We start from the raw sequence: 15,317 nt of genomic DNA, 5'->3' as shown, positions 1-15,317 counted from the left end.
ATAAAAAATCCTAATACAATGTAAAAAGATAGTTTCCCATGGAAAATAAATCAAAATCCCATATAAATTTCAAATTAAAACTGGAGCTCCTAGACCTTACCAAATGGGCTCAAATTTTCAGGAGTGCTTCTGGGGACATAAAAGAACGAAATTCCGGTTGATGCAAGACAAAATAACAACTTTTGTCTTTTTCATAGAAACGTGAACCACGCTAATGGGTACCCTCTGGAACCAAAAAATTTCAATCTGCAAACGTGTGTTCATTCATTCGTAAAGCCCGCCATTCCGGCCATAGACAATATTGGTAACGATTGTTCCCCAAACAGAACCGGAGTCCCATTCCAGGGAGTACGGAGTGTTCGAAATTGTTCGTGTTTATGTGTATAAACCTACCTACAAGTATGTTTGTGCAATATTGGAAAAGCAGACAAACCGCCACCACCACCACCAACCACGACTTCTTCTGCTGCTGCTCACGGAAGCAAATTCCAGCAGAATGAAAATTTTCATGAATTATGCAAAAATATCTGCGCACTGCAGTAAAAAATACAACAAGGATAACAGTAAGAGAAAGGAGGATAGTCCAAAGTCCGTGTCTTCCCTTTCTTGTCCAATAGACAGCGCGTCACACAAAACGGCAGTCTGGCTTAGGATTTGCCCCGGCGGTCTTGGTTGTTGTTTTCTTTACCATCCCCCACATCACCACATTCTCCCCTCATCTGATGTACAAAGTTCTACTTATGGTCGGCGGTACACCTTTTGCCCCCCAGCAAGTCCCGAGAGGGGCACACCTTTGGCTTCGACCTTCGCGTATTACTTACCGCCCTCTTGAGCAACTCCACACTTGACTTGGCTCGTGAATGCGTTCGCGTGGAAAAACCAGCGAAAACTGGAAAATTCCTACCGCGCGAGGAAGAGGAAATGCTTATGACGGATTTTCCACGCCAAAATGAGGGCTTCCTTGCTGTCAGACAAAGTAACAAAAAATGTTGTCGCATATGTTGAATATTTTTTGAATTTCACAAATTTTAAAAAGAAAGCGAAATATAGAGTTCAAAATGGTGGAACAAACTGACATCTAACATCAAACATTATTGGTGGAACGGAACCAACTGAATCAAAAATATCCGGCTGAAAAAAAAGAACATAAATATAATTGAGTTGTCAATTTAATGAAGTTTGATATGTCGGGAGAAAGGGTTTCTCTTGTTTTCGGTTCCAGATTGGCCAGGATGAGTCAACGAATAACGGAAAATCTTTCAATTTCATGAAGTTTGACATGCATCACCTGGAACTGGCCTATAACTCTCCAGAGTGATTCAAGCAATCAGTATTTGTAAATATTGCTCGGTTTGTTCTAGAGGTCGTGTCGAGGTGCTCCGATTTGGATGAAACTTTCAGCGTTTGTTTGTCTATACATGAGATGAACTCATGCCAAATATGAGCCCTCTACGACAAAGGGAAGTGGGGTAAACGGGCATTGAAGTTTGAGGTCCAAAAAACATAAAAAATCTTAAAATTGCTCGCATTTCAGTAAAACTTCATCATTTCCAACTCTCTTAGATGCATTCGACAGATCTTTTGAAGCACTTCAAAATGAGCCCGGATTGGTTTAACTTTTTCTCATAGCTTTTGCAAATTACTGTTAAAAATTGATTTTTTTTAAAACCTTAATATCTTTTTGCAACAGCCTCCAACACCCATACTCTTATTAGCCAAAAGTTAGGGAATTTCATAGACTATAAGCCTACAGTAATAACTTTTTGGCCAATCGCAGTTTTTCTCGTAGTTTTTCGATTTTTCTATAACAAACTTTTTACAACGTTAGTTTTTGCCCTGTAGGCTCCCATAGCGGCTTTTTTGGTCTCAATTTTGTCATGTTCGGAATCCTCGGAAAATTTCACGTAGGCCAGATCCTTCCGCATCTTTTGGTTTATATAACATTGAAGTTTAGAGTACCCTGAAGCTCGGTACAGACCTTCAAAGTTTGACATTTTTTTCAAAGAAATCGGCCCAGCCAAAAAAATATGCGTCGCACCTCGCGACGTCCGAGACGCCATTTGATTTTGCTAGGGCCGATCCCTCATCCTTTGGGTCAACAGGGTATCAAATACGGGAAGACACCAAAATATTTATTTTATATTTTTTGCCTTCCTCACCTTACTGAGGAAAGGCTATAAAATCACTCGAAAAATGAACTTCTTAATTCGACCTCGTAGACCTACCTGCACGTATACCTATCGACTCAGAATCAAATTCTGAGCAAATGACTGTGCGTGTGTATGTCTGTAAGTCCGTGCACCGAAAAAAATGCACTCGATTATCTCCGGACTGGCTGAACCGATTTGGGCCGTTCTGGTCTCATTCGATCCGTCTTAGGGTCCCACAAGACCTATATTAACGTATATGAAGTTTTGTTAAGTATTTCAAAAGTTATGCTAAAAAATCGATTCTGGCTAAAGTTTGAAAGATCATACATGTTTAGAAAGGTATTTAAAAGACCTTTCTAATGAGCCCAAAAGATTGAAGATCTGAGAACCCTATCAAAAGTTATGAGCACTTTAGTGTCATTAGTACACCCAGAACTGGGCATCGGCATACGAGAGGATAAAGATCACGATTCGGTAGTAAAATGGTACTGTGTGCGGACGGAGAGGATAAATCCCGAAATTACCGAGAGTACTTTACTCATGGGTTCATCTTCAAAAAAAAGTTCATCTATCAAAAAAAAAGTACCGTTACCGAGACTCGAACCCAAGACCTTCGGCATATTGAACCGTGCCTTTGCCGTATGGGCCACCATGGTTCGATGACTATGTGGCGGTCATTTGCCCATATAAGCCACTCAATAGGATGAACTGTTCCAATGAACGAATGAACACGCGAGAGGACTATACTCTCGCGAAATAGCACTTTCCTCACGTTTCTTTTCGTGAGGACTATCCCCTCGCTCTTTACCTTTGGGTGTACACATTTTAGAGGCCGGATCTCAAATATGTTGATGAAAAAGTTGTCGGGATCTATCATGCGACCCATCGTTGGATAGGTAATCAAAAGACCTTTCTAACAAGCCCAAAAGATTGAAGATCTGATAACCCTATCAAAAGTTATGAGCACTTTAGTGTCATTTGTACACATTTTAGAGGCTGGATCTCAAATATGTTGATGAAAAAGTTGTCCGGATCTGTCATGCTACCCATCGTTGGATAGGTAATCAAAAGACCTTTGCATCAAGTCCAAAAGATTGAAGATCTGAGAACCCTATCAAAAGTTATGAGCACTTTAGTGTCATTTGTACACAATTTAGAGGCCGGATCTCAAATATGTTGATGAAAAAGTTGTCCAGATCTATCATGCGGCCCATCGTTGGATAGGTAATCAAAAGACTTTTCCAACAAGCCCAAAAGATTGAAGATCTGATAACCCTATTATAAGTTATGAGCACCTAAGTGTCATTTGTACACTTTTTAGAGGCTGGATCTCAAATATGTTGATGAAAAAGTTGTCCAGATCTATCATGCGGCCCATCGTTGGATAGGTAATCAAAAGACTTTTCCAACAAGCCCAAAAGATTGAAGATCTGAGAACCCTATCAAAAGTTATGAGCACTTTAGTGTCATTTGTACACATTTCAGAGGCCGGATCTCAAATATTTTGATGAAAAAGTTGTTCGGATCTATCCGGAGATCTGGCTCCCGGGATTTTGTTGATTTGAAACTCCCGGGAAAAATGAACAGATATATTTTTTTACCGCCTTAAGGCTTAAAAAACTTTAAAGTAATATAACTATTGAAAGTGAACAATTTTCATGAAACTGCCCCGTAGGTGTTGTTCTAATATTACGTGCAATGATTTTTGGGATTCTAGACCCCATACTCCATGTAGATATGTTGTAAGAAGTAAAATTTAGATAAAATTTGTAGGTTTGACATTCTTACTACAGAAACAAATATGTACATAATTGTGAGGAAGGTACCAACCACCATCGGTGGATTAAGTAACGTTTTTTTAAATTGATGTCAGAAAACTGCAAAAGTTATGGCGAATTTAGTTTTCAAAAAAGTCTAAAAAGAACCCCAATACCGTAGAAAGGTTAAATCAACGATGCGATGACGTTGCTTCAACGACTAACAGCATTACACCAAATTGTAGAATTAAAATTTGTCATGATCATTCTTCAGATAAATTATCACTTGATAAAAGCTTTCTTTGATGTTTTTGGCATGGAAATTTCCCTCAACGCCACTCACATTTCTAAACCCCACTAGTGGTTGAATTTTCCTTCTTTCACGATGGTTAAGACGTTATTCGTCCTTCCTCCCTGGGCAACAGACCAGGCTCGTTTCGCTATATACCTAATACAGAAAGGAGGGCAAAAAACACCAGATAGCACAAGCATGTTAACACGGTATACTTGAATAAAGTCCAACAACAAAAAGAAGTAGGACGACGACGGAAACAGATACCGGAAGCCATAGGTTGAAATTAAGCGCTCTTCTCCTTTGACCTCTCGCTCTTTCTCTCTCTTGCTCATGAAGTATCTCTCTATCTCTCTCTCTCTCTTTCTTTATTCCGTGACCGTGCTCAACAGGTGGCGATATGTGATAATCTGGAACTGCCATTCCGGGACGAATCGTTCGACGCGGTTCTGTCCCTGGCCGTGGTGCACCACTTTGCGACGACCGAACGGCGGGTCGGGGCCATCCGGGAGTTGGCCCGGATTCTGCGGATCGGTGGCCGGGTCATCATCACCGTGTGGGCCATGGAGCAGCGACACCGGCGGTTCGAGTCCCAGGACGTGCTGATTCCGTGGCAACCGCCGAGATCGAAGAATGCGGCCGCCTCGGACGAGGACGACGACGATGACTTCCTGCCGCCGTACCACGCCTACACCGAGGATTCGACCAACTCGAGCCGGTCGGCGGGCGACGGGGACAGCTCCAGTCTGTCGTCGTCGTCCCCCGGCGAAACCTGCTACAGCTTCGTGCGACGAGCCATACAGGTGAAATTACAGGAGGGGAGGCGGATCATTATAATTAAATCATCAAAATCGTTAAGATGTAATCAATTCACAATAGCTAATAGAGTGTCCAGGACTATTTACATACCTACCATACCACACCAATCAGCTTAGAACACCATACGTGGTGCCCGTGCTGTATCAACAAGGTTGTTCCATGTTGCTCGGTTCTGGGCTGCCCATCTTGAATATTTTGTTTAAATCAAGGAGACATTTCACAACTCTTATTATTAATGGCCTAATTCAAAAAAGGAGACTCAATGTAGGTGCTTGGTTTCTTGATATGATTCCACAGCATTTATGTCTAAAACTTTTGGTATTGTAATTGTAATTTTATTGAAACGATATCCTGTTAGTTTACACTGTATATCAGGGCAAGGAGGTAATGTGGATCTGAATTAAACTTTAACAGTTTACACAATTTCAACAAACATTTACCCGGTGAAGCCGATGCTTTTGTTTCATTCTTTAAAATTATGTTCAAATAACGATGACCAAAATACACTTTTTCAAATAGAACTTTTCGTATGATCATCACAATTATTTTTTAGACCTTTCTTGGAAAACAAACATACTTAAATAGATTAACATCAGATTTTTGTATATTTTACGGTGAAATCAATTTTAGCAGATTTTAAACTACTTTCATTTAATTGAGTACCGTAAACTGGGGTCAATCGGGACACATGGGGCGAATTGGGACAGCAGTTTTAACCATGTTGGAGCACAATATTTAGATTTTTCTTGTTGGTTTCGGTTAGAACAGACTCAGGCCAACAAAATGTGTACATCCATTTCCAAATTTCAAAGCTTTAAGTGCTCTAAAAACTACTGTCCCTATTCAGACCGTAGTCCCGATTCACCCCAAATTACGGTACAGTCATCCCTCATATTCGGAACAGATAACAGATCGGCCAATGTTCAACAAATCATGGAAAATAGATAATTGACAAATTCGGAACACTTTTTTCTTACGATGTAAACAAACTTTTTTTTTTCTTTCCAGGAGTACTTATTTTTTACAAAATAATGACTTCACACTCTGAAACCAATAAAACTCGTGCTTAGTAATGTTTTATGAATGGTCTGATACCTCTTTTTGTGAAAATATCAGTTAAATTCAGGTGTTCCACAATTGTGGGAGGCACAATAACATCCCACAATCATGGAACAGGCAATTTGGAGGAAATGTTTTGCTGCTCTGGATAAAATAGTCTTGAAAGGCAGGTTTTTGTTTAAAAAGTACTAGGGGAACAGCATCTAATTCCAGCGTGCCTCTAATGTTGGCAGGTTAGTACTTTTACATTCAAGCTAATTAAAAGCGTTTTCAACTGAACTCGAGTGATAAATAGCTCAATAAGAAGTGAGCATGCAAGTTTCTATCAAAAGTTTTGCAAAATTAGTTGTTTAAATAGTGAAAATCAGCAAATTGGATGGAGTTAGGAGCGACTGCTTAACCTGCCAAAGATACGAGAATTTCCCCTACTTTTACTAGTGAATTAGCAAGAAAATGTCCAAATAGAGGTCCTAAAATTAGTAGGGTCGACAGAAAAGTTACATTTTGTATCCTATTGACAAATTACCACAAAAGTATTATATGAAACGAATGCCAAGTTATGGTAAAGTGTCAAAAATAAACTATAATAATAATAATCACAAAAGTGTTCCGAATTTGTGGGTGTTCCGAATGTGTGGGATGACTGTAGAGCAAAGTGCATCGTAGGGAGTTCTAGTGCAACTTACTTTTGAACACTGTGAACATTTATTCTGTTTTTGATATGGCTTGAAAAGCTTTAAATTACATTTTCCAAATATTTTTGTTCACTAAAAGTGTGCATCTGAACAAACCATTTGAACTATGTAGGTGCATCGAAATATTTCCCTAATACAATCCGTACTTGATAAAGCCCCGTCCACAAATAAGGTAGCTTTTTAAAGATGTTATTTAAAGCGAAAACATGTTTTACAAACACAAGCGAAGCGCATGGTGATTCAAGCTAATTTAATCTATTTTGTATACTCTTGTAAATATCTTTTGACGCAGAAATTTACATATCGTCTCTTGTGTGCTATCTTGTAATAAACAAAAGATTGCACACAAATGTCGATGTCCTATAATTGACTTAACTAAACATCGAAAGAAATCATTTCCAATCGAAATAATAATACTAGCCAGAGAAAAAATTTAAGCTTTTACGTAAAATTCGCCTCGGACTCGGAATCCAAAGTTATGCTTCCACAAAGTTTAAAAATAAAGTGATTCCCAAAATTTGACTTTGGATTCTTCTCATTTGATCGAGTACAAGAGCTGCCAGTTCTAAGGAAGTATCCTGGAAGTAGGGTAAGGCAGTCATCAATGAGACACTTTTGGTTTTTAACTTTAAATGATTTTTGTATTTTTTACATCAGCATATTGTCAGCATATTTTTGTTTCATCTGCTTTCTTTTAAAGTGTTCTAACATTGACCAAAATATAAGATCGATCCGACCTCTACAGCCCCGATTGGTTGAAACTACAATTTGGAAGAGCCATTTTATCATTGTCCCCCGTGTATCATTGATGACTAATCTACCCTACTTGTGGTCTAATATAATTGATTTTTTTTTCACTAATTTCTGAAAATAAGGATTCTGCTTTTGAGGGACTGAGGGTCCTATTCGGCTTAAGATGAAATGTTTCTTTAACTGTTAGGACCCGGTGCCTGCAGTTCCCGTTACAGTTTATATGGAATTCCATTAAGAATGTAACAGAAAAATCAGGCTTCGGGTTATTTAATGAATAAATCTAGAATTCTAAGCGTAGGGCAAGGAATTGATCAACAAAATTCACTTTGAAATATACCTAAATTTATCGTACATTGAATATCTCAATAAATATCTGCAGTATCATGTGACTCCATGGAACAATTCTTAGGGAACAATATTGTGGAGACGCGTAGAACTTTATTTGCTGAGACCTAAAGCATGTATCTAATCGTTACCTTTCCACCTTCAGAAATTGGCCGGCAGCAAAAAGAGCCCCTGGTTCCTGGAATCGTGGAGTTCGCGCGAAACCAAACACGACAGTAGTCTCGACTACGAGGATGCCAAGGATCTGCCAATCGAGCTGAGACGTCTGGAAGACTTCGACGACCTGCCGGAGCCGCCGCTGTCTGCCGGGTTGAAAAGCCGGAGCTTAGGTAGTATATTAAATCCACCACCAAAAACCATAGTTAGATCACGTTCAAGTGTACCAAGTTTAGGTGCTCAAATACCTGAATCGAAAGCCACACCCGCTGAGCCATCAGCCTCCCGAAGACCAAAACTAGTTAAACAGAAACAATCATTATGTGAAGACGTAGATTACAAGCTGTGCGAATCGGCACAAGCCTACCGGGAGCACATAACCCGTAACGAATCTCGGATTCAGCTTCTCCGGAAGCAAAGCTCCCTGAACGAGGAGTTGATGGCCGAAAGCCGATTGCGCGAGAAAGACCGAATCCGGAAGCGAATACAAAAGCAGATGTCCTTGAACGAATCGTTCCTCTGTCGGTCACTGTTCACCAAGCGGTTAGCGGTGATCAAGGAGGGCTTCACGACGAAGCTTAAGACATCCACCGGAAGTTTGGAGCGGGTCACGAAGAACGGGTTCGTGAAGATTATGCAAAATATCAAAGCGACCGCTCAAGCCCATCACAGTCACAATTACGCGCAAAACCGGTCTTACGATTCGTACCCACCCGGCTATGCACCCTACGGGCCGGATGGCCGTCCCGGAAGCCATCATCTGTCCCGGAACAACTCCATGAACAATGGCAGCAACGGCAGCGACAAGCTCAACGGAATGGGCACCAGCCAGGACGACTCGAAACCTCGGCGCCACTCGCGGGAGAGCGGTTCCGGTAAGTTGACCCTAGCAAAACCAACAACTTCTTCCTGTTGGTTTCCAAATTCTAGCATACTCTTTTCAAAACGGGTTTTTCTTCTATTTTTTCTCTCTGTATTTCAAAAAACCAAAAAAAACTACTTTCTTCTCTTTACGAATATTTTCCACTGCCACACCATCCATTCTTCTGCTATTGGTAATGTTCATCCGTTTCATTTCTACAGAAAGTTTTCGTTCCACTTTCATTAAACGACAACGTTTCGCGGGTACCTATTCCGTATATTATTTCTAATATATATATATCTATATAATAACTAGATGGTTAAAACGCTTGGTTCTCAAAAAAGATACAACGACCTGTCTTGTATAGATTAGCTCTCAATTCTTGTGGCTCGATATTTTGTGTTTTTAGTGCAACTGAATTTGAAAATTGAGTAAATTCCAACTAAACCCAAATAATTACAAAGTACATGAATAAAGTTATGAGATGCGCATGATAGTAGAATTTTAAAACAACGCTGTAATTAATAAAAAGCATGTTTCATAAATAAAGACAAAATATTATAATGCTGCTGCAAAATGTCTGTAATAAATTTGTGCTTTATTGTTCGGCTCTGATTGTAAAAAATATATAAATTGACAGTCAAGAAAAACTTTAAAAACTTTATCTGTTGTTATCGGTGCAATCATGATCAAGTGTTAGTTTTCTTTTTTTATTTATCTTTTCTAACTTAATACAAAGAAATAATTATGTTTAAAGAAAACGACAATAAAGTTCTCTTTCAAAAAATGTTCAAAGGAAAAAAATATGTCTGGGTAGCATGGCCATTTGAATGTTCAAACTACTGGTAACCAACAAAAAGTTTCAAAATTTCAAAGCCTAAAGGTGACGACTTCCTTTATTGACATGAGTTTTGGATCGATACATTTCGCTTCCCTGACAATATTTTGACCAAATTCCTTCTACAAGTTGTTGAGTATAGTGCCCTACACATGATGTTACTTTTTGGGAACGATTTTTCTATTCCTTGTAAAATTATGAAAATCATCATTAATCAATTATTGTCAACAAAGATTCAAATGATTGTATCACAAAATTATAATTTTTTTGTGACTCATTTGATTCAGATCAAAAATTCCCTTAGCTCCTTCCAGAAGGGTTCAACTAGCATATCGATGCCTCTGTGCTCACTTGTACTGAACTTGCTGGTTTTCCTATGTAGTAAGTAGTATGTTGAGCACAGAGGCATTGATATGCTAAGTCATTTTGGAGATTAATGCGTGAAATTGAATGAAATACAGAGCATTTTACAGTTATGATCGATTTTCCTAGAAAATTATGGATGACTTTTTCTTAAGCTCCTGAAAAGTATTCTAAGATGTTTTGTTTAAATTTTTAAGGCTTCCGATTTTTTATGTATACTTTTGACCTTTTATGGAAAATCGGTTTGATTGTATTAGGCAGAAATGACAGAACTCAATTTTATTTTTAAACAGACCAAAAATAGAATTTTAACTACAGTGCCATCCCGCTTTTGGCAACACGACTTTTCGACTCATTTCCTCTCGTTAAAAATGTCAAATGAATAAGACTAACCAATCTAAAACCTCCCACAATAATAAATAATTAAAAAATGACATGACAAAAATGAAAAACAAATCCTGTTGCCAAAAACGATATGGCACTGTATATAATAGATCTCAGAATCAACCGAGATATTTCATCAATATATATGGTTCAAATTCAAATTTTTATTTGTTTTACGAAAGTATTTAACATTTAAGAATCGTTTTATGATCTACCGTAAACTGAGGTCAATCGGGACACATGGGACGAATTGGGACAGCAGTTTTAACCATGTTGGAGCACAATATTTTGATTTTTCTGGTTGGTTTCGGTTAAAACAGACTCAGGCCAACAAAATGTGTACGCCCATTTCCAAACTTAAAAGCTTTAAGTGTTCTAAAAACTGCTGTCCCTATTCAGACTGTAGTCCCGATTCACCCCAGATTACGGTACCATGAATTGCTCACTCATCTGTATCAAACCAAAATTATTGATCACTCACATTGAAAATTGTCACAAACAGCTTATTAACATGGTAAACAGAAGCATCAACTTATACAAAACACAGATGCAGTAGATAATTTCAGTCTAAAAAGGATTTTATAAAAAGTTTCTTATGTAAAATATAATTTTGAATGGGAACGCTCGTAGAATAATTAAAAAGTATTTTTAAATTTTCATTGTAGAAATATTCGTATAGCAATGTCTATTTTTTCGCTTTTTACTCGAGTAGTTTTTTTATGATTCAAATACATAGAAGTTATTGTAGAGCCTTTTGGCAAGCAAAACAAACACCTTCATCCAGATCCAAATAGACAAGCGCTTAGTAATCACGCAATCAGTACTGCTTCCCACACGTGCTCGCCACCAGTAGCCAACTTTTGAACACAAAACAAACCACGTGTATTGCTATAGAGTAGAGAAAGACTATTGTTCTGCGCGGGCTCTCAAAAACCTACGCTGCTTCACAAGAACAACAACATCGCCACATGTCCGTTGCGCTTCAGATACACGTTTTGTAGGAATAACTGCAAGCCAGCAAATGCAAGCAAAAGCAGAACTTGAATGATTGTTTAGTAGCTTAGCTTCTTTTTGAGAACCACAATCAGCTTTTTTGTAGCCTCCGCAAGCTCATTCACTAATCTCGGTTCTTTTTCACTCTCTTCTCGAACGCTGTCAACAACAGACTCTTCCAAGGACAGCAGCTTGCAGAGCGATACCAGCATCGAGTCCGAGGACAGCTTTGCTTCGGTGATCTTCATTCCAAAGCCGGAACAGCAGCAACAGACACCGATGCTGAGCAATAATGGCGGCGGGGACGGGTTTGGTGCGGGCCCCTGTCGGATGCCGTCGGGGCCAACGTCACCGATGGTGATGCCGTGTCCAACGCCAGCACACTCGCCGGCTCCTCCACGCACAAAACCTGGCTCCACCAGCGAGACCAACGGGTGCAGTAGCAGCGGCAACGGACTCGACGGTGCCGCCAGCCAATTCACCTTCGAAGATACTTCGGTTCTGCCCAAACTGGACGAAGTTTCACCCACTTCATCGTCATTTGTAAATAGTGCACCTAGTTCTAGTATTAAAAATCTTAAGTCCCCGCCTTCAAACGCTTCGGCTTGTTCGAGTTTTACAACCGCTTCCAGCAGCAAAACCAGTAGCGCCATCCCCGCGACGATAGCGGCGACGACGACGGCCAGGTCTTCACCACCAGTGCAGAAGATTACGCGGCAGCAGATCAAGGATTTGCCACCGATTCCCAAGTTCCGCAAGAGTGGCAACTATCCGATCCTGCGCCGACAGTCCTCCACAAGCAGCGCAGCAACGGCTCCTGTAGTGCCAAAATTGTTATCTCTAGAACTGTTCAACCCGGAGACGGACGACCTGGACAGCGATTCCAGCGAACCTTCCTCGCCGGACTCGATCGACAGCGTGATCAGTGCGTTACGTCCATCGGTGTCACCACAACCAGCAGTGACAGCTGCGAACGCCGCACCCCAACCCACGACTCAACCCTCAACGATTCCTCCGCTAGTCGAAGCAGCGGCGGTCGTTGCCCACAAGTTGGAAGACGCCGTCGGGCTGGTCTTACGGGAAAGTGAATCCAAATCAACCAAACTGCCCAACGGAGTGCCACCCGGCGCCAGCAGTACCAACGATACCGACCTGGACGACATCTCCTGCCGGCAGCACTTGGTTGACTTTGCCGAGAAACTAAGCGCCCAACTACTCAAAGAACTGGACAGCGAGAAACAACGCTGCGAAAGCAGTTTCGACGAAGACGACGACGTGTTCAGCGAGGGTAAACTCAAGCAAAAGACTCTGACCCTTTCCGACGCTCATCCGATCACGGATCCGTACCTCAAGAAGCTCAACGGCGACCTCAGAGATCTGAACCAACTGCGAGCGGAACTGCGCGAGAGACGACTCATGCTTGCCAATCTGAGCCACATCGGATGCAGCAGCGGGTTGGGTGGCAGCAACGACTCGCTTGGCCCCATCAGCTACGGATCTTCGATGACGCCGATCATCCAAGAGGAAGGTTCCGACGATGACGAGGACGAAGACGAACAACAACAACTGCACGAGTCCTGCGAAATGGAACACGAAGACTTTGACGGCTTCTACGGCCTGCGCGGAAACATGAAGAATCTCAGCAAAAACGACGAGTTCGTCATCATCCCCGAGCTGGACGAGGAAGACACCGAGATGGCGAGTGACACAGCTTTACTGATACAGGAAGAGGATAGCTCAGAGGAGCATCCTCAAAACACGGACGTAGATCTTCTAGGCAACAGTAACAATAATAGTGCGAATGATAGCCATCAAACTAGCAGTAGTAGACCTAGCTTACCCCCCAAAACGATACATTTGAGCTCCTCTCAGCTTCCGGGCGCCAGCCCCGGAAATCACTCACAGCATCAAAGCAAATCCACGACTCAACCTCCTCAGCTCCAACCGGCAACAGCAGTGCCAGTCCTAACCACGCTCTCAGCTGAACCCAGCAACAGCAAGCAAAAGATGGTGGGCACGGCCGCGGCGAACAAATCGTCAATCGAATCTCACGCCAGCGTCGAATCGTGGGCCCACTCGAACAGTTCGGCCTCGCTGGACAGCCCGTCGGCGGGCGGGGCGGCCACCCACCACCGGTACTACCACGTGTTCCGCGAGGGCGAGCTGGACGCGCTGATCAATCACCACGTGACCAGCCTGCACATCGTGTCTTCGTACTACGAGCGGGCCTCGTGGTGTGTCGTCGCCGAGAAGGTGCAGGTGTGGACGATCTAAGATAGGGTGGGGCTTGGTTTGTCCTGTTTTTTTTTGGCTGAACATTTGATCACCTATAATTTACAATAAAATTTGAGTGGTAAATGCGCTCAATAATCATCAACCTCCATATTGGCCACCATCTTTGAAAACACATTCCCAGATCACTTTGAAGCATTCTTACAATCACATTTGGAGCCTAACATTTCAAAAGGACACATAACCTTTCACTTTTTATTATTAGAATTGTGTTTTTATTAGAATTTAACAGTTCTGCTCCAGGATGTTACATTTGCAATTCAGAGATTTGGAGAACCTTTCAACTGAGATCAATTCATAAGCCTTTGCAGGGAGGATACATATTTCTACGTTTAGATTTTGCTAACTGGGTGTTCTTTTAGGGAAAATATTTTTTGAGAAAAAACCCTAGATCTATGTTTGGCTTAAAAACTAATATCACAGTTGTTGGCGGAGGAGTGCTTCGATGAGCGGATTCGTTGACATCCCACACGAAGTCCTGAAGGTTCTCGTTGCCCTTTCGATGCTTGCGTCGATGGTGTCGACGCCGGCCAGCTTGTGTAGATCGTCGGTCGGGTACCACGGGTCCAGGTTGTGCACCATCTTGAGCAGCTTATTCTGCTTCACCTGGAGTCACTTACGGTGCGATTTGGCGCAGTTGCCCCAGACCGCAGCAGCGTAGGTCAGCATTGGACGGATGATGCACTTTATCACTAGCGACTTGTTCTTGATGCTCAGCTTCGACCGCCGATTCAGCAGGGAGTAGAGCGCTTTGGTGGACCGATCCACCTTCCCGATGATGTAGTTCACGTGCTTGTCGTACTTTAGCTTCTTGTCATGCACCACACCCAGGTACCTGACCTCGTCGTCCCACATCGCAGGCTGGCCATTGACGCTGATCGATCTGCGGGGAAGGTGCCGAGCAGCACGCCTCCTGGTGAAGAAGATGGACTGGGTTTTCCCAGCGTTCAGCTTGATGCGCCACTTCCGCTGAAACTCCTCGAGGTTGTTCTGTGCCGCTTGTAGGTGGGTGACGACGATCTTCGGGTCCTTATCCGATGCCAAGTATGCAGTGTCATCCGCAAAGAATGCGTACGACACTCCATCGATCATCGGCACGTCGGAGGTAAGGATGTTGTAGAGAGTCGGGCTCAGCACTGATCCTTGGGGCACGCCGAAGGGGATGTTGTGGACGGAAGAACGCTCGCCATTCACCGTCACCGTAAACGACCGCTTTGTCAGGAACGACTCGACAATCTTGACCAGGAACGGCTGGAGGTTCGAGCGGAAGAGCTTGTAGACCACGGCGTCCTGCCACACGGAGTCGTAGGCCTTTTCGACGTCGAGAAGGATCATGCCGGTCGACTTCCCCGCCAGGAAACCGCGCTTCACCATCTCCGAGATACGGGCGAGTTGGTGCACCGTTGAGTGCCCCGGCTTGAAGCCAAACTGCTCGTGTGGGATGAGTTGCTCCGTCTCTAGGTGACGGTTTATCCGGGCGAGGATCACCTGTTCCAGGAGTTTGCTTAGGCTGCTCAAAAGGCTGATCGGGCGGTAGTTACCTGGATTGGTTATGTCCT

At 42.3% G+C, this 15,317-nt stretch overlaps 1 protein-coding gene across 10 annotated transcripts in view; it reads left to right on the top strand.

Moving 5' to 3' along the window:
• Positions 1-14,004, top strand: part of LOC6033812 — a 36,845-nt gene extending 22,841 nt beyond the window's left edge. For 8 of the 10 annotated variants that reach the window (XM_038262970.1, XM_038262968.1, XM_038262967.1 and 5 more), the window contains exons 4-7: positions 4,592-5,002; positions 8,016-8,901; positions 9,110-9,151; positions 11,639-14,004. In XM_038262970.1, coding sequence (XP_038118898.1) covers positions 4,592-5,002; positions 8,016-8,901; positions 9,110-9,151; positions 11,639-13,740 — 3,441 coding nt within the window. In that variant the 3' untranslated portion in view covers positions 13,741-14,004. The remainder of the gene's footprint in view (positions 1-4,591; positions 5,003-8,015; positions 8,902-9,109; positions 9,152-11,638) is intronic. The other 2 variants (XM_038262976.1, XM_038262975.1) reach the window with 2 other exon arrangements.
• The last annotated feature ends 1,313 nt before the right edge of the window (positions 14,005-15,317 follow it).

This window comes from Culex quinquefasciatus, chromosome 3, assembly GCF_015732765.1.
Source record: "Culex quinquefasciatus strain JHB chromosome 3, VPISU_Cqui_1.0_pri_paternal, whole genome shotgun sequence".
In the NCBI taxonomy this organism is placed as follows: Eukaryota; Metazoa; Arthropoda; class Insecta; order Diptera; family Culicidae; genus Culex; species Culex quinquefasciatus.
The sequence above is the reverse complement of the archived record's forward strand: the minus strand, read 5'-3'. Positions and strand labels throughout refer to the sequence as shown.